The following is a 22232-nucleotide window of genomic DNA, read 5'->3' as shown; positions in this document are numbered from 1 at the left end:
TTTTATGAGGAGCGATGTCTATTTGGAGCTCACTGAGGGGAGGGGTTTCCATAGAGTAGGGAGGAGGTAGATGCCAGTAGATAGAATCATAGAATCATAGAGGTGGAAGGGGCCACGCAGACCATCTAGGCCAACCTCCTGCCCAATGCAGGGCCAGCAAAGAACATCTCTGACAAATATTCGTCCAGCCTCTTCTTGAAAGCTGCCAGTGAAGGGGAGCTCACCACCTCCCTAGGCAGCTGATTCCACCTTTAAACCACCCTGACCGTGAAAAAGTTTTTCCTAATATCCAGCCTTTCTGCATGTAACTGAAACCCGTTGCTTCAGGTCCTCTCCTCTGCTGCCGACTGGAACAGCTCCTTGCCCTCCTCCAAATGGCAGCCTTTCAGATATTTAAAGAGAGCAATCATGTCCCCCCTCAGCCTCCTCTTCTCCAAACTAAACATTCCCAAGGCACTTAGCCTGATCATTCTTGTTGCTCTCTTCTACTATCTTATCATTGGTAGCCCAGCTTCCCTCCAGTTTTGTGCACACTGTTTATTTATTTATTCATTTGTTTGTTTGTTTAAAACATTTTTATGCTGCCTTTCTACCTGACCAGGATTCACAAGGCAGCAAACATTTTTTAAAAATTTAAAATTAGGCAGTCTGGTGTAGTGATTAAGTGCACTGACTCTAATCTGGGAGAACTGGGTTTGATTCCCCACTCTTCCACTTGCACCTGGCTGGATGACCTTGGGCAAGCTGTAGTTCTGATAAGAGCTGTTCTTGAAAAAGAGCAGTTTCTGTCAGAGCTCTCTCAGCCCCACCTACCTCACAGGGTGCCTGTTGTGGGGAGGGGAAGGGAAAGGAGTTTGTAAGCTGCTCTGAGATACCTTTGGGTAGAATCTCCTCTTCTTCTTCTTCTAAAATATACTTAAAATTATTAAATCATTTGATTTAAAGCACATAAACAGCACTAGAAGGAGAGCCAGTAGCCATTATTCAGGGTATACACAATGATGAAAACAACCGTGATGTAGTATTATGAAAATATATTTAGACTGCTTTTTCTAAGTGTGCTGCATAAAAGTAACATTAGTTTACACGTCACTGAAATGAGAGGAAAAACAATTACAATCAAGTAACTTAGAAAAAGCTGTCATGTGAAACAGTAGTATATGCATATTCCGTTGTGTGCGTGCATGCGTACATCTTTATTACATGCTGAAGAAATACTACTCACTGCAAAACAGCAGTCTAAATATATTTTCATAATACTACATCACGGTTGTTTTCATCATTGTTTGCATCCTTCCCATGATCTCTCTGTTGTTTCTACATTATTTGGGGTATGCCAGACGAAACCAAAAAGATTTTCTGATAACAGGCATTTCCAAAAGACTCCCCCCCCCATAGATGTAACAAAAAGAGACTTTTCCCCCATAGCCACTGCATTGCTTTGAATGTCTGGTATTCAGACTTGTGTTTATTATTTTTTTAAAAAACTTTCTCTGCCACATGGGTCTAGCAGTATGCACTGGATATCGCCAAGTATCCCTGAGTTGTATACTGAAAAAGTATCTTCACATTGCTTCAAACCAGGGCTTTTTCCCTGGGGGAATGCACAGGAACAGAGTTCCAGAACCTCTTTGAAAAATTCTTTTTAAAATGTTTAAAAGTTTGTGAGTTTTCAGTATACAGACTGAAAACTTCCTTTCCCTCTTGAGAGTTCCGGCTCCTCTTTTAAAAAAAACAAACGAAAAAAGCCCTGCTTCAAACAGATTTTAAATTGCGGCATACTGTGAAATAATGTTATGTGGAGAACTATAGCCATTGTGTTCTCCTTCAAAAATCCATATCAAAGGAAGATGCAAGCAAAAAAAGTCACTTGTACAGAGACCTTAGTCTCCATGGCAGCCATTTTGTGGTGGCATTCCTTTGCCTGTTCTGAAGACTAAAATGGAGCCAAAAGGTCAGGTACCTCGGTTTGAACATTAAGGGCGGGCAGCTGGATGACAGTGACAAAGACGTGCAACTTAAATGTAGGATATTGCTTTGCCAGCTGAAGAAGGAACTTAGAGTTACTTCAGATGTGGTGAGAGATGAAGCAGAAGGAGATATTTCTTTCCGCCCAAGCTTCCAGGTCCTGTGTGCACCTCTGTTCCCACATCTGAGGAACCAACATTTCCCCACAGTAAATGCCTCTGCAGAGAAGAGTTCCCTCATGCTTTCTCTCACACTGCTTTTGTAGTGAGTCTAATTTAAAAAGAAAAAAACTCTAAGAGAATGTTTTTAATGTGATTTCCTCTTTTCACATTCCACAGAAACACAGCGATGAATGGGGCAGAACAGTCTTCGAGTACCGAACACGCAAGACAATGAGGTTGCCCGTGATAGATATTGCACCCTTCGATATTGGCGCTCCCAATCAGGAATTTGGTGTGGACATTGGCCCAGTTTGCTTCTTATAAAACCAAGAATAATGCTCATTCCGAACCCCAACAAACCAATTCACGCTCCATCTTTGCTCTTCTCGTTTTAAACCTTATCAACTAGTAGAACCAAATCAACTTTGTCCCAGTTATTTATTTACCAAAATTCTGGAGGGGGGAAAAGAAGAGAAAGAGATAAATTGACGTAAAGGGTTACCATTTTCTGACTCCGCTCGTACAACAAAAACGCCATTTGCTCTGTTTTCTTTCACCCAAATCCCACTTCCAAACAAACAAACAAACAAAATATTGCTACATTACAACATCAACACTCAGTACAACATGAACTGTGTCATGTCAAATGAATGCTCACCCAACCCATCAAGCACTGACGGATTCCAGCATCCATGTTGACCTTGCGTTATCAGATGCAGTTCACAAAGCTAGAGAGGATTCCCTGTTTCAACTACCTCATCATGGACAGAAACTGGGATGAGTTGGATGATTCACACCAAGAAAGCCCAAGTGAAAGCAAGCTGGAACCAATGAATACATCTGGCTGTTTCTGTACTGATTTGTGGTTCAGCGAGTCCAGTGTATCAGAAGAAGCGAATGCCCTAGTGTCAACAGACTAATATAATTTTATTTCTGGACTGCATTGAAGTTTTCAAGGGTGCTCCTATACTTTCCTGTCATTGCTGGTCAAGACCACTAAAATTGAGGGAAGTGTAAAAGAATTAAATGTGATGGTGCTAAGTTGTGTGATTATTATTTTTTTTCACTTCTAAATCTGCAAGCCAGGTTTATTGACTTGCGTTTCGAACATCGAGGATTGACCACAATTGTACATGTCTCTCATCAAAAGTCATATCATCGGTAGGCCATGTCTGAGGACTTTCCTTCCTTCACTCTGTAAAACATCAATAAAGATGCAGAATCATGAGCTTCTTTTTTTTGTCACATTAACACATTTATCGTGTTGGAGGTTAACCATCTTTGTAAGCTTTTATATGGTTGTTGGTCTTTTCCTTACAGAGACAGACACATAATAAAATATTGTAATAAAAACTCCTCATAGTCACGAATATGCCTTACTAGTCACCTGGATGACCCAGGGGAAGCCCGATCTCGTCAGATCTTAGAAGCTAAGGAAAAAAAATAGAAGCTAAGCAGGGTCACCCCTGGTTAGTACTGGGATGAGAGACCGCCAAGAAAGTCCAGGGTCGCTACACAAAGGAAGGCAATGGTAAGCCACCTTGGTCCATCTCTTGTCTTGAAAACCCTATGGGGGTCACCAAACGTTGGCTGTGACATGATGAAATTCAATCATTGTCCGGTCCTGGATTGTCCAGGCTAGCCCTCTCATGTAGGCTAGCCCTCTCATGTCAGATCTTGGAAGCTTAGCAGGGTCTGGTTAGGACTTGGATGGGAGACCGCCAAGGAAGTCAAAGGTCGCTACACAGAGGCAGACAATGGCAAACCACCTCTTATTTATTTATTTATATTTACATTTATACCCCGCCCACCCTGTAAACAGGCTCTGGGCGGCTTGCAGAAGATGGCCAACAGGCTGATACAAATCAAACAAAATATTAAAATCCCTTAAAAACAATCTCTGCTCATCTCTTGCTTTCAAAACACTACGGGGTCAATATGAGTCAGCTACAACTTGACAGTACTTTCCACCACCAGTCATGCATTCATCATGACATTATCCGGTTAGAACAGATAAAAGGAAGTCCTTCTTCACCCTAAGAGTGATTAACACATGGAATTCACTGCCACAGGAAGTGCTGGCGGCTACAAGCATGGACGGCTTCAAAAGGGAATTAGATAAGCATATGGAGCAGAGGTCCATCAGTGGCTATTAGCCACAAGGTGTAGATAGGGGCTCTGGGGCAAGTGATGCTCTGTCATCTTGGTGCTTGGGGGGGGGGTCAACAGTGGGAGGGCTTCTAATGTCCTGGCCCCACTGGTGGACCTCCTGATGGCACTGGTATTTCTGGCCACTGTGTGACACAAGAGTGTTGGACTGGATGGGCCTTTGGCCTGATCCAACATTGGCGTCTCTTATGTTCTTCTGAACAAGGACACCCATCCCAAACAGCTGCTGTCTTGAATACTTATGGGGAGACACCATGACTCAGGGATCAAGGACATATTTTGCATATGGAATGTCCGAGGTTCAGTCCGAGCATCTCCAGTGAAAAAGAGATCAGGTTGTCAGTGTGGAGAAAGACTTTAGTCAAAAATATTACAGGGCTGATATCAGTCAGAGGGGGCAGCACCAAGCTAGATGGGTCAATGGGCTGAATCTGCAGAAATCGGCTTTGGATAATATTTATTATTAGTTTATTTATTTCATTGAACTTGTATCACACCCTCCCCACAAGCAGGCTCAGGGTGAGTTCCATCAATGTTAACATACAATAACAATTAAAACCATTTTAACACAGCAAGATCAAAACAATACAATAATCATAAAATACCACACAGGATCTATTCAATGACTCAGTAGCTAAAATAGAACAATACTGGGAGTTCCCAGGTGGCCGTTCAAATCCAGGAGACTGATGGGAGGCCAACCAAAGGGAGGGGGACGCCCACTGCCTCAACTGAAAGCCCAGCGGAAGAGCTCCGTCTTGCAAACCCTGCAGAATTGTAATAAATCCCACAGGGCCCTGATCTCATAACGGAGCTTGAAATGTAGTGGGTTCAGACGCATAGAGTGCCCAACTCATATTTATTTAGTGGTTTCAGCTCAAAAGTAAGACAAACTTGCCGGGTCAGAGCCCTGCTTATATTCGTGAAACACCCCACACCCAACACACATACCACATCCCACGATAGGCTATTTACAGCGTATTGTTTACCAATTGGCTACAACCAGGATCCGGATCAATCTATTGGTTCATTCTGGGATCCAAGCCTTCTATTGTGATGCGTTCCAAGCAACGGTATTCTGCATGTTTGCTAGCGAGTCCTTCCGCAAGTATGGTTCCATCGCGATATATAACAGAGCTCATTCCACCAGGTGGGGGCCGGGAAAGGCTCTGGCCCTAGTCAAGGCAAGTCAGACGTCCCTTGGGCCGGGGAACTACCAAAAGGTGTTGATTTGTAGACCTCAGTGCTCTACAGGGCTCATTATTAATTAATTAATATTAATTAATATTTACAGCAACAAAGTACACAGAATTTATATAGAACAACGTGCCAACAGAGACAGATCCCTCCTCTACAGAGCTTCCTATCGATATTTTGGCAGGGGAAAGGAACAAGAAACAGGGAAGCGGGATGGAAGACAGAACAAAAGCAGCTGTAGAAAAAGTGACATCATTTGGGTTGGGAATATGAGGACAGATTATTTGAAAGCCAGTGTTGTGTGGTGGTTGGGAAGCTAGAGTGGGAGATGGATGAAGCAGGATCCGGCCTCCATTTTGCCACAGAGCTCCCTAAGTAGGCTTGCCAAGTCCCCCCGGGGGGCGGGGAAAACCCCGCCCCAGAGGCCCATTCCCTGCTGCCACCGGATCACCCCGATGTGCACGTCACCAGGAAGTGATGTGATGACGCCGGGCATGCTGGGGGCGGGGCCACGGTCATCCGAGGGAAAACTCCATGGTTTCCCCTCGGATGGCCGTGGGCGCACCGCCAGTGTGCCCGGCGTCATTGCATCACTTCCTGGTAATGTGGATGCGGGGAGCGCGCGCGCTATGCGCGTGAGCTCCGTGATTGGCCTGGGGGTCCCCCACTGCGGAGGAAGGTAACACTTGGCAACCCTATCCCTGAGTGACCTTCTGTAACCAGCCACTCCGGGCGAACTCAGAGTTGTGGAATGGGTAGAATGGAAGAAGATAGAGGCCCCTGAGCTTTTTGAAGGAAGGATTAAAAGTGCGATTGTGTGGGGGAGAGCTTAGGCCAAAGAGGAGGGGTTTTAGGGGAAGCCTCCATCTTTTCTCTTGGGAAAAAAATATTCTGCTGCTGGTATGATTTTCCCCTAGGGAGGCCAGCCTCCAGGTGGGGCCTAGACACCTCCTGACGTTAAAACTGATCTCCAGACTACAGGGATCAATGTTCTTCTGGAGAAAATGGATGCTTTGGAGGGTGGACTCTTATAGCATTGTACCTCCACTGAGATAGGTCCCGGTCCTCCCCAGGCTCCACCCCACAAATCTCTAGAAGCTTCCCAACCTGGATCTGGCAACCCTAACCTCCCATCCCCCACTGGATGCCAGGGGGGACCTCGCAACCCAATTTCCCTCCCCCCTCTGTCCCCAGGAGAGAGCTTTGGATAATGCAGAGGCTCTATAGGTGGCCAGTCTGGGACAAAACATACCAGGCCCATAAGCTGCAATGCCTGGTGTGTGTCAACCTGCCTATGGGAATGTTGGGCCTGTATCCCCCCCACACACACACTACTTCTTCAGTACAGCGGTGTCCACAAACGCTGTCTCAGAGGGTGGCCTTGGAGGCATAGAAGAAGAAGAAGAGATTGGATTCATACCCTGCCCTTCACTACCCAAAGGAGTCTCAGAGCGGCTTACAAACTCCTTTCCCTTCCCCTCCCCACAACAGACACCCTGTGAGGGAGGCGGGGCTGAGAGCGCTCTTGACAGAAACTGCTCTTTTTTCAAGAACGGTTGTGCCAGAACTATGGTTTGTAGGGTTGCCAAGTCCTAAAAACTCACCAGCGGGGGAGGCTCCTGAGGCTCTGGGAGCTATCTCCTGATGTTTGTGTGTGTGCGCAAAGCACGCGCGCTGCGCCAGCACGTCAACGGACGTGACGTGCGACGTCGCCCACATTGGAGGTGTGGCCCCGATTGTCGGGGGAAAACCATAGAGTTTTCCCTCTGGCGATCCGGGCCACGCCCCCAATGTGGGCGACCTCCGGTGACGCAGCCACGCTGCTCTTCGGGGGGCGGAGTTCCCCCTGGGGTCCGATTCCGCAGCGGCGGAAATCGGGCCTCCAAAGCGGGGGTTTCCCCGCCCCCACTTGGCAGCCCTAATGGTTTGCCGAAGGCCATCCAGCCAGGTGCAGGTGGAGGAGTGGGGAATCAAACCCGGAAGAGAGCATCAAACCAAACAAAAAAAAAACCCTCTTCAACTTTGGACCAAGGGTACAGTACAGTATAAGGCAGCTTCATGTGTTCATGCCACAAATTTGCATTCATTACAGCTGAATCACTGTTCAGAAGGGATTTTAATTTGGTATACATCATCTGAAGGTACGCCATGAACTGCACTGTAGTTTGAAGCAACGTGCTAGCCCAGTCCTGTTTTTCTTTGATTGTATAGAAATCAAAAGAAACATGCTTCGACTTCAGTTCCTGGATATCAAGGCTGGCAAAACGATGTGTCTGCTTATACCATTCTTCACTGAACACTTCTGATGGATGTCCAAACTGGTCCTCCAGTCAGTTTAGGGGTTCTAAAGTGGAAACTCACTCTGCCCAGCAATGCTCCCTCTATGCTGTGGAGTCTTGTGAGCAAAAATCCGACTTTGTGAGCCGCTGGCACTGAAGTTGTGAGCGAGCGACTTGGCTGCTGCATAAATTAGTTTGCTCTGGAGCCCATCCTTCCTGAGCTGAGACAAAAATGTGTAAGCCGGAGGCTAAAAAATTGTGAGCTAGCTCACACGAACTCAGCTTAGAGGGAACACTGCTGCTCCATAAATACTCTGAGATTCCTTCCCAGAGGTTACGTAATTATTATGGCAGCAGAATGGAGGAAAGAGTTCATCTAGCAAAACAAAGCAGGATTGCAATGTTTATCATTTATTTTGCCAAAATGCTCAGAGGCCAAGCATCTGAAGTTGCTTTAATTAAACCCTTAACAGAGAATGGAATTAAATGGACCCTGACAAGTAGGAAAAAGTGAAACAAATTCTTTCTCCATCTTATACAACTTCGTACTACCCGTGTTTACGGTTGCCTGGCAACCAGCGGGAACATTGGGGGGACATAGGGGGGATGCAATGTTGCCAACATTACTAAATCACTTCCGGATACAACCTGGAAGTGACAATGGGTAGCTCTAGGAATCACTGGAAGCTCTGTGGTAAAACCATAGAGGTGTGTAATTTTTTTTTTTGAACAATTCTCCCACTGACACTCAACAGAGATAATCAGTGGGAGGCCTACCTGGGTTCTTCAACCTTAATCAAGTGAATTGCCCTGTGGAGTTTTCCTCCCCCTGACATATTTGAGAAAAATGTAGTATATACTCTGATAGTGTTGAGATTATTTTTACTCCTAACAGCACGGAATGGAGAACTGAAATTGGACTACAGGGTGAAACTGGCAAGTATATACCAGAGTCTTTGAATCACAGCCTGTTTCATATTTTATAGCTACAATATTTATTAATTGAAATATTTATAAACCACCTTTCCTCACGGTGGCTTACAAATCACACATTAAAACATACAATTGAAGACATACAAAATAAACCCCGCCCCTAAAAGATGCCTACAGTCTATATCCCATTAAAAGCCCTATAAAATATAATGGACTTACAGTGCCTCCTGGAAATTCAAATTTTGTTAGGGACCCCGTTCTACAATGGAAAAGGCATGTCTGATGGTTGATGACAGGTGACCTACTTGAAGTGGTATCTTAAGAATAGCAGCTCGTGGAGATTCAAATACTCAACATAACTAACGTGCACCTGTGCACATAATTTTAATTGACACTACCACAACAGTTACAAAAAAGCATCTTCCTTTCCACTTTTCCCTACGCCCCCCACGCCCAAAGTAGGTGACCCCAGAAGAGAAGGCCTTTGTCCTACGCATGGAAACAAACACAAAGCTTTGGGTAGAACAGACGTTTTTGTTGAAACTTTCGTCCATGATCTTACTAGCACAACAGAGTCTTATACATCTCCTCTGAGGTACCCATGCAATTTAAACTGACAAACTGATTTTTATCAGAGCATTTTATTCAGCAACAATGAAAATCTCGAATTTCAAAGCCAGAGCTGCCGAATCCTTTGCTTTTGTTGGCAAGTATCTGGTTTCATTCGCTTTTGATTTTTGTTCAGCATTGTCATAAACACAAAAACAAAAACCCTTTATAATTTAATGTATAACAACCGCTTGCAACTTTGTGGTCATGTTTCTCTATCTGGAACCAGTGTATCTCTGTGCTGGGTCAGCCAGTCACCACAGATACCATGCACTGGAAACTGGATACACAGTCCAAAATCAAGCCAAGCAAAAGAGCCAAAGGTCAGAAAGCCAGGAAGTCAGTCAAAGGTTGCAGGAGCTAGGAGTAAGGTGAGGAGACTAACAGCCAGGATCAGGTCCAAGCACTCACGGTCGCTTTCGTGCTCAGGCAGGTGCGTGGGGGTGTTTATGACCAGGTTAGGGTTGCCAAGTCCATCTTCCACCCCCAGCGGGGGACTTTGGGGGCGTTCCTGGAAGGGGTGGGGCATCCCCAACGTGATGACATCACGTTGGGGACGTCTGCCGCCCCCCCGCCGTGCGCCGGATCTCCAGAAACAGCAGTTCCCTGCACTTAAAGTAGCCAGCAGCCGGCGTTTCCCCTTTAAGAGAAGCTGCGTTTCCCTTTTAAGAACGAAGCTGGCTTTTCCCTGCAAGCTTGTGGAGTTCGCGCTTGGGATGAAACAAGGGTTGCACACCCTTAAAGGGAGATAGAGGGGTGGCTGTGGGTGTTGGGGGTGGGGCTTCCCCCGCCGTCCCTGTGGCCAGCGGCGGGTAGAACCCCCCAAAAAACGGGGGACCCCTGGCAAACCGGAGGGGGGGGTTGGCAACCCTAGACCAGGTCCTCCCTACCCTGGGAGTCAATCTGCCAAGATTCACAGCCCCTCATGTTGCCTTTGCAACAGCTGCAGTCTGGCACTCTTGCACATTCAGCCGCTGGCGTGCCCTGCGTCTGGGGACACTCAGGAGAACGAGGTGGGGATTCTGGCCTTGGGGTGTCTCCACCTGGGTGTGCTGGGCCAGGCTCTGGATCAGTCTCTCCCTCCGGCTGCACCTCAGTCTCTCCGCCTTGTCGCTCCTCCTGTGCAGCTGCTGGGGCCTCTTCTCCTTCAGGTGCTGTTAAGGGTTCCTCTTCTGGGCTGACTCCAGAGGAGGCTGGGTTGCTCCTCATCGGAGGAGGAGTCAGCCTCAGCAGAGCCAGTACCCATGACAATCTCCAGGATCGTCTCCTCTGGTATGTCCCCGGGAGAGCATTACTCTCTGCCAAGAGCGATCTGCTGAGAGCAACCTGCTGGTGATCCCTGGCCCCAAAGATATCTGGTTGTCCTTAACCAGAGCCAGGGCTTCCATCAGGGCCCTGCGGGACTTAATGCAATTCCGCAGGGCCTGTAAGGCAGAGAGCTTCTGCCAGGCCTTCGGTTGAGGACAGCAACCATTTCCATCACAGCTGGCACCTTCCTCCTTACTCCTCCTTGAGAGTCAGTTTCGTGCAGTAGTTAAGTGTGCGGACTCTAATCTGGGAGAACCGGGTTTGATTCCCCACTCCTCCACATGCACCTGCTGGATGGCCTTGGGCAAGCCATAGTTCTGGCACAGCTGTTCTTGAAAAAAGAGCAGTTTCTGTCAGAGCTCTCTCAGCCCCGCCTACCTCACAGGGTGTCTGTTGTGGGGAGGGGAAGGGAAAGGAGTTTGTAAGCTCTGAGACACCTTTGGGTAGTGAAGGGCGGGGTATAAATTCAATCTCTTCTTCTTCTTCTTCTTCCTCCTACCCTGCCCGCTTCGGCCTCCTCCATAACCTGCCCATGAGGTGAAAGATCAGTTCAGGGGAGGTTTTTAAGTGAAATGATAGACGCCATCTGGAGATTGTGTAATTAAGATAAACGGACTGTTGATTTTAATCTGTATTTTGGTATGTTTTAACCTGGTGTAAATCGCTCGGAGCCCTGTGTACTCAGGGATGGGGCGATTCAGAAATCCAATAATATCTCTCGCTCACACATTCACACACACAACGCAATCCTATTTTCTCCCCTCTTCCCAAAACGGGCAGACCTCATTTGAAGGACTCCACACAAAAGGAAGCCGCTGCTCAACAAGAAATGTGTATTTAATTAAATGCTTTTGCAAAGATACATGAATAAAGCTATGCGTATGGCTTTTCTTTCTTTTTTTGTGTTTATTTTTAAAAGAAATTAAAAAAAACAGGAGAGCACAGTTCTTTGACAAAGAAACAGACCCTAGAATTAGGTTTGTATCCACATGCTCTATGGGGGGAGGGGGGAAGATACGCTGATGTACAGAGCATTCTGTATATGGCATAATCTTAATAAGAAAAAAATGCAGTGTATAACATTTTTTCCAAACACCAGTAATCTAATATCTAAACTCTATCACAAAGTTGATGGCAACCGTCTTCATTTCCTCAGGATTTTACAGAAACCACTATAGCACCATTGCTTTTATTTATTTTTTTACATTTCATTTTATATATTTTAATATTATATTGCCCTGCCTATCTCCATTCTTGGAATTATAACAGAAGCATAGCACCTTTTTCTTTATTTGTATCTAGAACAAACACTAGATTCTTAAATGCATCCCAGCTTCTAGAGATGAGGTAGCTCATGCCGAAGGAATGATGAACCCTTTGTTCGCCCTGACATATTCAAAGCCAGTTAGTTAGAATTACTGGTGATGCATGACCGGTTCGTGAGTGAAAGTTGATCTCGGCAATAGGGAGTCTCTAATCTTTGTACTAAGACTTGGTCGGGAATAGCATGTGGGAATAAATGACAAAACAAAACTGGGACCATACCCTTGAGGCGGTAGGGAAAACCTGATGTTGCTGAAGTCTGTCAGGAGTTTTGAATTGGATTCCAATCCAGGAAAATCTTTTCAACTTCTGTCGCATTTAAGAGGAATTGTTCAGGAAGAGGAAGATAAGTCAATTAGAAGGGCCGCTCCCAACCAGCAATACCATGAATGGGACTTACATTAGGGTAACTCATGATCAAATCCATGACCATTGATGGTAGTTGGAGTTAAGAACATAAGAGAAGCCATGTTGGAGTCACACAGTGGCCAAAACCCAGGTGCTATCAGGAGATCCATCAGCGGGGCCAGAACTCCAGAAGCCCTCCCACTATTGCCCCCAAACACCAAGAATACACAGCGTCACTGCCCCAGACAGAGTGCTCCATCTAGACCTTGTGACTAATAGCCACTGATGGACCTCTGCTCCCTATGTTTATCCAATCCCCTCTTGAATCTGTCTATGCTTTTAGCTGACACCACGTCCTGTGGCAGTGAATTCCACGTGTTAATTACTCTTTGGATGAAGAAGTACTTCCTTTTATCTGTTCTAAGCCTAGTGCTCATTCATTTCTGCAGGGAACTAACAAAGCACCCATTGAGGTATGGTAAGTATTTAAATTAAAACCATAGCATTATGGCCAGAAAGCACTTGAATGCCATTCGCTTCAACCTTCTGCACCACAACTGGGCTTTCCACAGGTAAACACTTTTGGGGGATTGGACACATGAAGAAGACGACAGTCTGCCGTAAACCAAGTGCATGACGGGTGTACATGAGGCTTACATGAAGCTTCAGGATGGATGAAGAACAGGAGTCTGTAACAGACTCACAGTGAAATCCTAAGACGAGTTACACCCTTTGAAGCCTCCTGACTTTGATTTGTTTAGAAGGGTCTAACTCTGTTTAGAATTCCCTTGTAAATGCTAGTCTGCCGTTCCTCCAAATCCCGGTTACTGGCGATGTGCTCTTGAGGGCACAAGAAGAAATGGTCCCGCCCCAAGGGCTTACAACCTAATACCGGAGGAGAAAGAACAGGTCCATGGTGAGGGGGGGGGACGCTCACACAAGGCTTGAGGGGGTGGCAAATAAGGTAAGTAGGGTCACCCCTCGGGAGGGCTGGAGGTCAGAGGACAAAGATCTGTTCCCTTGGAGAGACTGGCAGCTTCGGGGAGTGGACTCTGGGGCATGACACCGTTGACCTTCAGGGGCAGGTGACCTAAACGCAGTGAAGGATGTCAAATAGTTTACAAAGGCTGAAAAGAAGACCCATGAAGAAATACAGGTCAATTTAAAATGTTATTCCAAGAAAACAGGGCATGGGGGAAATGTGAGACAGGAAGCTATATTCTATGAGCAAGAAGGAAAAAGTCAAGGGCACTGGAGAAACTGGTAATGCAACTTTAAGCAGAGTTATACCCTTCAAAGCCCATTGGAGTCAACGGGCTTAGAAGGGTGTAAACTCTGCTTAGGATGGCACTGTCGGGGCTGAGGGCCAAGGTATCGTAAAGTTCCCAAGACTAGACCCTGAGAGGACTCCTGTAGCTTTAAGAGAGTACATTTTAGTGAAATGCTGGGCTACTCCCTTCAACACAGAAGAGTGACTTGGCAAACATAAAGGTCAGCGAGGGCTAAATTTGAATTACCCAACCAGTCCCTCATCTACTGGCTTCTCGTACCAATGGATGCCGTCTTCAAGGACGCTTCCCTGATGCAGCGGTGAGCTGGACTTTGTAGCAAGTTTTAGGACCGGACAATTAAAACTCTTACATATATCCGTCTGTGTACAATGCTTGATGTGAATTACACTCACGTAAGCTGAGAAGAATAAAAACCCCAGAATAAGAAAAACCAATCATCATTATTATCTCTAAGCACGAACAATGTGTTAGTGGGTTTTGCATCAAAGGGTGGTCATTTGTCCTCATAAAATTAGACTATCTTGTTAAAATGTTGACTTGGGTCATAGACTGAAGGCTTGCAAAAAAAAAAAAGTAAAATAAATATTCTAAAGAAGGCCGGGGGTTGAGAAAGAACGGTTATGTACAATGCTGATCCGTCGTCAGCCATTACTTCAAGAGTCTCAGGATTAACTTCACTCCGTCTAAGTTCTTGCGTTTTGCTGCTGTTGCCGCTGATTCCCGAAGCTTTTGAATTGGTATGACGTTTCCCTTTTTATTTCTCTTTTCTTTTTTTCCCCGTCTTACACAAAACAAACTGGCCCAATCTCTATTCCAAACTCTTGGTCGGCATTTCCAATGTCCACTGGGGCAATATCGACGATTGGTAAGCGTGCCACGTTCTGCGTTTTGTACTCAAAAACTGTTTGGCCCAAGTTCCCGTTGCGTTTCTGGGTGAGGGGGAGAGAAACAGGAGACAGACAAGAATTCAGGGTTACTCGTCAGTTTTTCTGTGCACCAATAAAGATAGCTGGGCTAGCTAGTAACTGTTGGAAGTTCCAGATGTGATGACCTCCAGACTGAGTGGCAAGAGAGACAAGATAGCTAGAGAGACACACTGACCTTTCTTCCTGTATCTACTCTTCTGCTACTGTCCTCTTTGACATGCAGATTGTGTTCTCAGGAACTATTCCCCTTCCTTCCATTCTCTCTCAGTTGTGATGAAGACAATTTCTGTCCCTACACACACATGCAGTCCTCTCTTGGCACCATGAGGCAGATGGGCCTATTGCCATCTGTTCCATCCTTTAGCGAGTAAGTTAGTACTCTATCCGGTATCTACTCTTTCCTATCCAAAGTATACTTCTCAAATAAAGAGAGAAGTATTTAACTTCTACATTTGCAATGTGACTCTGGCCCCGGTCACACGGGTCGGAGGCTTTTAGCTGCGGAGAAAAAAGAAGCGCTATAGTGTGATCTCACGTTTCCCCGCGGCTCCTCCGTCCTCCGTCCGTCAGCAGCCAATCAGACCGGTGAGGCAACACAGCAGAAACACAGCAGGACCACGTTCGTTCGCATGCGCCTGACGCGGGTGGCTGCTGGATGCGACGGGCTACCAGCGCGTCTCCAATCAGACGCCCACCCGCGCCACACATTAACTGGAAGATACTGCATCGAAGCAGGTAGTTTTTAACTCCAGGTTTTCTGCGGGAAGCCATGGGTTGGCTGCGGGTGCGCTCCACTTGCCAGATGTGGCGGTGTGATCGCACCTGAATAATCCGCCCACCACCCGTGGCTCTCCCGCAGCTACTTCCGTGTGTGAACAGGGCCTCTGTGTAGCTTTGTAAGCTGAATAACCTGGTAAAGTGATGCACCTGTGTTTGTAGCTTTCTTTAAGCACTCTGCTAACTAGTGATAACTGGACTAACCACACTAGTTAACCCTAATAGGTTATGGGCCCAGCATGCTTCCATTGCATTTGTAGCTTTATTTAAGCACTCTGCTAACTAGTGGTAACTGGACTAACCACACCAGTTAACCCCAATAGTAATAACCATGAGATATTATTCCTCATGCCCCTGGTACAAACCATTTGCATGTTGCAATTGGGAATGTACCTGCATAACTTTGGTTAGACACTCTCATCAGATGTTTGGTGTGGAAGAGAGCAAAGAGAACTGAAGGTCAGCCCCTTCCTCTCCTTTCAGAGAAGACTTCTGATTGGCCATTGGAGATTTGATTGGCTTTTAGAAGCATTGCTTTGGTAGCAGCTGTCACCACAGCAGAAGGAACTTCACTATGTGACTGAAGGTAAACCGCTGTGGCAGCCATTTTGTTACTGGCTGTACCTCTTCTAGATGCCATTTTGTGGCTGTGCCCACCATACTGTATCAGAATTCCAAAGGTGCCCACAGGTTAAAAAAGGTTGGGGGGGGGGGCTGAGTTGGGGTATCTAACCAGAGCTTTGGATAAGTAGTCTCAGACAAGGAAGGAAATCGTATGAGCAGCAGCAATTAGTTTTCACCAAAGTGTAGGAGGAACGCTTTCCATTCAAAAGGCTGGTCTAGGGGGCTCTGGATTCTTACTCTTTTTTCATACAGGTTCTGAATTGCAACTAGGGAATTATCCCCAAGAATTAGTTTTGTAAGCAGATCCAGACCCATCTGGTTTCAGCCCCTGTCACTGTACATGAGTCACCATCCAAGCTAGGGGTAAAGGGGTGGAAGCTTGCTTTGGCTCATGCCCATGGCCTCTTAACTGGATAAGGGCACATATCTGAAGGACCTTTCTCATTATATTTTAGTGCTGGTGGTGAAAAAGTGTAACCACTACAGTTCATGGAAACCTTTAAGCAGCCTGTTCAGGCTGCTCATATATTAACTAATGCTACAGAAGAAGAAGAAAAAGAAGAAGAGATTGGATTTATACCCCGCCCTTCACTACCCAAAGGTGTCTCAGAGCGGCTTACAAACTCCTTTCCCTTCCCCTCCCCACAACAGACACCCTGTGAGGTAGTTGGGGCTGAGAGAGCTCTGACAGAAACTGCTCTTTTTCAAGAACAGCTCTTATCAGAACTACGGCTTGCCCAAGGCCATCCAGCCAGGTGCAAGTGGAGGAGTGGGGAATCAAACCCGGTTCTCCCAGATTAGAGTCCACGCACTTAACCACGACACCAAACTGGCTCAGAACAGTTATGGGCCTGGGGTACCATGTTACCCACCATGGTGGGAAGCCTCCTGCACCCATCCTCTGGGCTCCCACTGCTGCTTGATGGAGCAGGGGGAGCAAAAACGGGTGGAGGGAACTATTACACAACACTCTAGAAACTTCCCAAATCTCTACAGTTTTCACAGATTCTGTTGCCAACACCAGGACGTCGCCTCTGGGCATGCAAGCAGAAGTAACACTATGGTGTCATGCAACACTGGTTTCTGGAATCTCCGCCCCCATCCAGTGCTTCCTGGGCTTGCTAGCTGAGGCCTGGTAATCTTATATGGCCCTCTGTGTGGGCACAACATCTGCACTGCCACACACTGGGCAGCTGACTTCCAGCTGCAGTGACTCCTCCTCCTTGGGTTTTGCTTGGGAATCATAGGCAGAAACTACAGGCCCGCCTTAACACTAATTACAACAGTGAGGATGTGGTCCCACGCTTCCCCACACTGCTGTCAATCTGGCACATGTAAACCTCAGTGCCATGCATTCTCTTTCTCTTTCTCTGCACTTCATGATAAATTCAGCTCTGCAAAGATAATAACAGCGAAACACTTACACTGCAACTGTCATGAAGGACCGTATATCTAAAGCGGCTGTTTCCTTCTGCTTTGATTTCCAGGTCGTTTGCCCCCTTCAGGACCACGGCCTTCTTCAGATTCTTGGCTTGGTCATCCATGTAGCCAACACTGTTCTTGCAGTGGTAGGTGATATTCTGAGAGGCTTCTTTGGACAACAGACGCAGGAATGTCATCTGCGTGACGGCAGTGTTGGGGGACTCGTTATCACCGTAGACAAACTGCAACGAGTACGAAGAAATATCAATTTACAAGCCCTGATCTCTGTGCCTCTTCCTTCACTGGTGGGGTGGACACAGGCCAGAGACCGGACATTTTCAGTCCTGTGGCCATTCTGGGAGAAGCCTGAGCATGGTGAGGCACTATACCCAAGTTCAAGTCTTTATTATGTTTAGGATTATGTATTAAATCCCCTCAGGGTTCTCTGTAGTGACCTGGAACCTGTTTAAACAGCCCCTCCCTCACACTATCCTCTCTTTATCTTTGGATTGCCAGTTGTCCACATTCTTGAAAACAGGTTTATGACAATCTTGGTAGAGTGCCACTGGTGTTTCCGCCACAGGTCTGTTCCCCAGGCTCCTTTATTATATTAAACCCCCTCAGGGTTCTCTGTAGTTACCTGGAACCTTTTTAAACAGCCTCTCCCTCACACTATCCTCTCTTTATCTTTGAATCACCAGTTGTCCACATTCTTGAGAACAAGGTTTATGACTAAATCTTGGTAGAGTGCCACCGGCGCCTTTATAACAATATTGGATATACTTATGAGGTACATTTTAATCCCCCTTTTGCTGAATATTCAACTGGACGAATAAGAGACTGGTGAAGGCAAAACAGCATGTTTTATTAAACGAAGAAAGATGGGATTCGACAGCATAAGTGTTACGTGTGGAATATTTCAGCTTAAATGAGTAAAATGACTCTCAAACGTGAGCCAGCAGTTACACTTTCCCTGCCCCCCCCAATACTTTGTAACTGGCCAAAAGACAGTAAATAAACACTGAGGTGAGATTCTGGCTTCCTTTTGTCAGAAAGATTACGTCAGGTTAGGGAGGTTTCCTTGACTCAGTTACCAAAAGCAAGTTCCCTCAATGTAACTGACCAAAAGACAGTAAACAGACACTGAGTAGAGATTCTGGCTTCCTTTTTTTTTATAGCTATTTTATGGACTGTTTCTGGTCTGAGGTCCATTTTGTGGGTATTTTAAGGGTTTTTAATGGCTTGAACGCTTGGTTTTACCAGCCTGTTTGTTTTTCTATTGATAAGTTAGGATTTTTTTTAAATATAATTTTATTGTTTTTACTTTTACTCAAGCGGACCTCTAGAGAAGCAGTGAATAAATCCCCTATGTAAATAATAATTTAAAAAACTAAACGAAGCCCAACTGCAGCAAAACAGTGAACATTTACAGTTCCTGTATCAATTAATATCGGGACCATTTCTACTTTAGAAATCAACGATTCCCCATCGTACACTACATTAAAATTGCATACATCAACAACCAAATGCACACTCATATTTGAGCTGACTGTATTTATCACTTTCCTTTCACAAACGGAATTTATTATGAAATGAACAAAATATCTAAGGAAAATCTTGACATGAAATGTTGAAAGCTGTCTTGAGTGTTACGCTCCATGGATCGACATCTCCTGGTGGTCCCTAGCCCCAAAAAGGCTGTCTTGGCTCGACCAGGGCCTTTTCCGCCCTGGCCCCTGCCTGGTGGATAGGCTTGCCAAGTCGTACCTCATCCTGAAGCGGGGGACTCCCAGGTTGATACACGTCTCCAGAAAGTGACGCAACCACGCCGGGCACGCTGGGGGCGGGGCCATGATCATCCAAGGGAAAACCATAGAGTTTTCCCTCGGATGACCGTGGCCCCGCCCCCAGCGTGCCCAGCGTGTTGAGGAACGGTTAAGGCGCTTAGGGCTCTTTAGCTTGGAGAAACGACGACTGAGGGGTGACATGATTGAGGTTTATAAGATTATGCATGGGAAAGAGCAGGTAGAGAAAGAGGTACTTTTCTCCCTTTCTCACAATACAAGAACCCGTGGGCACTCCATGAAATTGCTGAGCGGTCGGGTTAGAACGGATAAAAGGAAGTACTTCTTCACCCAAAGAGTGATTAACACTTGGAATTCACTGCCACAGGAAGTGGTGGCAGCTACAAGCATGGACGGCTTCAAAAGGGAATTAGATAAGCATATGGAGCAGAGGTCCATCAGTGGCTATTAGCCACAAGGTATAGATAGGGACTCTGGGGCAAGTGATGCTCTGTCATCTTGGTGCTTGGGGGGGGGTCAACAGTGGGAGGGCTTCTAATGTCCTGGCCCCACTGGTGGACCTCCTGATGGCACTGGTATTTCTGGCCACTGTGGGATACAGAGTGCTGGACTGGATGGGCCTTTGGCCTGATCCAACATTGGCATCTCTTATGTTCTTATGTTCTTATGTTCTTAAAATAATTTTACTGTTTTTACTTTTACTCAAGCGCACCTCTAGAGAAGCAGTGAATAAATCCCCTATGTAAATAGTAATTAAAAAAATTAAATGAAGCCCAACTGCAGCATAACAGTGAAAATGTACAGTTCATGTATCAATTAATATCGGGACCATTTCTGCTTTAGAAATCAACGATTCCCCATAGTACACTACATTAAAATTGCATACCTCAATAACCAAATGCACACTCATATTTGAGCTGACTGTATTTATCACTTTCCTTTCACAAACTGAATTTATTAGGAAATGAACAAAATATCTAAGGAAAGTCTTAACATGAAATGTTGTAAGCTGTCTTGAGTTTGCCCCGAAGAGCGTTACACTCCATGGATCAACATCTCCTGGTGGTCCCTGGCCCAAAAAAGGCTGTCTTGGCTTGACCAGGGCCTTTTCCGCCCTGGCCCCTGCCTGGTGGAACACGCTCCATATTGAGATCAGGGCCCTGCAGGATCTTCTTCAATTCCGCAGGGCCCGTAAGACGGAGCTGTTCTGCCAAGCCTTTGGCTGAGGTCCAGATATCCTCCTGTTTCAGTGTCTTCCTCAGGGAGTTCAACAGATATTTCCAAGCACAAGGTTGCCAAATACCAAAATATTTATCCAAATTTTTCAATGAACGCTGCGAAAAGTCTCTCTTAGTGAGCTCAAAGCTTCCTCCAAAGTGAAAAGCACGTGCACTGTCCCTCTTAAAACGTTTGTATAATTAAGGAGGACTGATATTAATAAAGGGGTTGTGCAATATCTTTTGAGATATGTTAAGAGACGATGTTTAATGTTTTGATATATGATTCTTTCTATGTATTAAGGCTTATAGGATAAATAATATACGGTGAATAAATTGTAAAAATATAAAACAAAAATATATAAAAAATATTTGAGATATTTTATAATTGTCTGTAGCACGGTACTTGCTGATTTTTGGTATTTCCTACTTACCGTGGGTCCTATTTTGGCTTTGTGAAAGCCTTTGGCTGAGGCAGCGGACGTCCAATGTATGGCCCCCGTGAGGTTCTTGTCACCCACTAACAACTGCTGGCTATTATTTACATCTTACCATGGGCCAGGACCTCTAGCAATCATTAGTTTTTCTACTGTAGGGTTGTGACCACCATTTTAATGTATATGACAGTATCTTAAAATTTTATGTGGATGGTGAGAGCAACATAAGAGTTCCCAGTTCCCCAGGGATGGTGAGGAAGAGGAAGAAGAAGAAGAAGAGACTGGATTAATACCCCATGGCCCTTCACTACCCGAAGGTGTCTCAGAGCGGCTTACAAACTCCTTTCCCTTCCCCTCCCCACCACGGACACCCTGTGAGGTAGGTGGGGCTGAGAGAGCTCTTGACAGAAACTGCTCTTTTTCAAGAACAGCTGTGCCAGAGTTATGGCTTGCCCAAGGTCATCCAGCCAGGTGCAAGTGGAGGAGTGGGGAATCAAACCCGGTTCTCCCAGATTAGAGTCCACGCACTTAACCACTGCACCAAACTGGAGAAGAAGAAGAGGAGGAGGAGATTAGATTTATACCCCGCCCTTCACTACCCAAGGGAGTCTCAGAGTGGTTTACAAACTCCTTTCCCTTCCCCTCCCCACAACAGACACCCTGTGAGGTAGGCGGGGCTGAGAGAGCTCTTGACAGAAACTGCTCTTTTTCAAGAACAGCTCTTATCAGAACTACGGCTTTCCCAAGGCCATCCAGCCAGGTGCAAGTGGAGGAGTGGGGAATCAAACCCGGTTCTCCTAGATTAGAGTCCGCACACTTAACCACTACACCAAACTAAGGGACCCCTGCCCCCGGCTTCCAATTCACACTGCCCCTAATGAAATGTTGTTTTTATTGTACTGATGAAATGCTGCTACCCACCCTGAGCCCACCTGCGGGAAGGGCGGGCTATAAATATAAATACATAAACAAATAAATGTTTTTACCTGTGAACCCCTGTTCATATCCAGTCCATACCATACAGGCTTTAGTTCAGGTGACCTACTTGTCCACCATGTTTTACGTGGGATACTAGCTGGGTTTGCAGGGATGCACGTCTCGCCGCTTTCCATGTTGCAGAATACTTTGATGGCATCTTCCACACAACCTTGGTTAGGGTCAACCCAATATTCTCCTGCAAAGACAAAGCAGGAAAGCTGAGAGAAGAAACACTGGTCTCGATCAAGACCTAGGTTAGATTCAGCAGTGAGGATGTAATTATTAAATAAGCTTGTGCACCGTTCAAGTTAAACTGAGAGCCAAAGAGCACTGCGTGGGGAAGAACTATGGCCAATCTCCTTAAACATTCTTGTCTTACAGACCACACTTCTGGGTTCCTCCTTTTTTGTGGACCGCTGTTACATGCAGGCCGTTCACGTTTATTTATTTAGTAGCCAC

General features: G+C 45.9%; 2 protein-coding genes across 2 annotated transcripts in view; one reads left to right on the top strand and one right to left on the bottom strand.

The window, feature by feature from the left end:
- The window catches only part of LOC107118602 (collagen alpha-1(III) chain-like), a 44732-nt gene extending 42006 nt beyond the window's left edge, over positions 1-2726 (top strand). Inside the window, exon 33 of the mRNA XM_015420965.1 lies at positions 2307-2726. Coding sequence (XP_015276451.1) covers positions 2307-2453 — 147 coding nt within the window. The 3' untranslated portion in view covers positions 2454-2726. The remainder of the gene's footprint in view (positions 1-2306) is intronic.
- A 9858-nt stretch (positions 2727-12584) lies between these two features.
- The window catches only part of LOC107118601 (collagen alpha-2(V) chain-like), a 29892-nt gene continuing 20244 nt past the window's right edge, over positions 12585-22232 (bottom strand). The window contains exons 9-11 of the mRNA XM_015420964.1: positions 21782-21969; positions 17339-17578; positions 12585-14516 (exon numbers count right to left, since the gene is read on the bottom strand). Coding sequence (XP_015276450.1) covers positions 14370-14516; positions 17339-17578; positions 21782-21969 — 575 coding nt within the window. The 3' untranslated portion in view covers positions 12585-14369. The remainder of the gene's footprint in view (positions 14517-17338; positions 17579-21781; positions 21970-22232) is intronic.

This window comes from Gekko japonicus, unplaced genomic scaffold, assembly GCF_001447785.1.
Source record: "Gekko japonicus isolate JY-2015 unplaced genomic scaffold, Gekko_japonicus_V1.1 scaffold3240, whole genome shotgun sequence".
Classification (NCBI taxonomy): domain Eukaryota; kingdom Metazoa; phylum Chordata; class Lepidosauria; order Squamata; family Gekkonidae; genus Gekko; species Gekko japonicus.
Note: the sequence above shows the minus strand (reverse complement) of the source record. Positions and strands in the feature narration are given on the sequence as shown.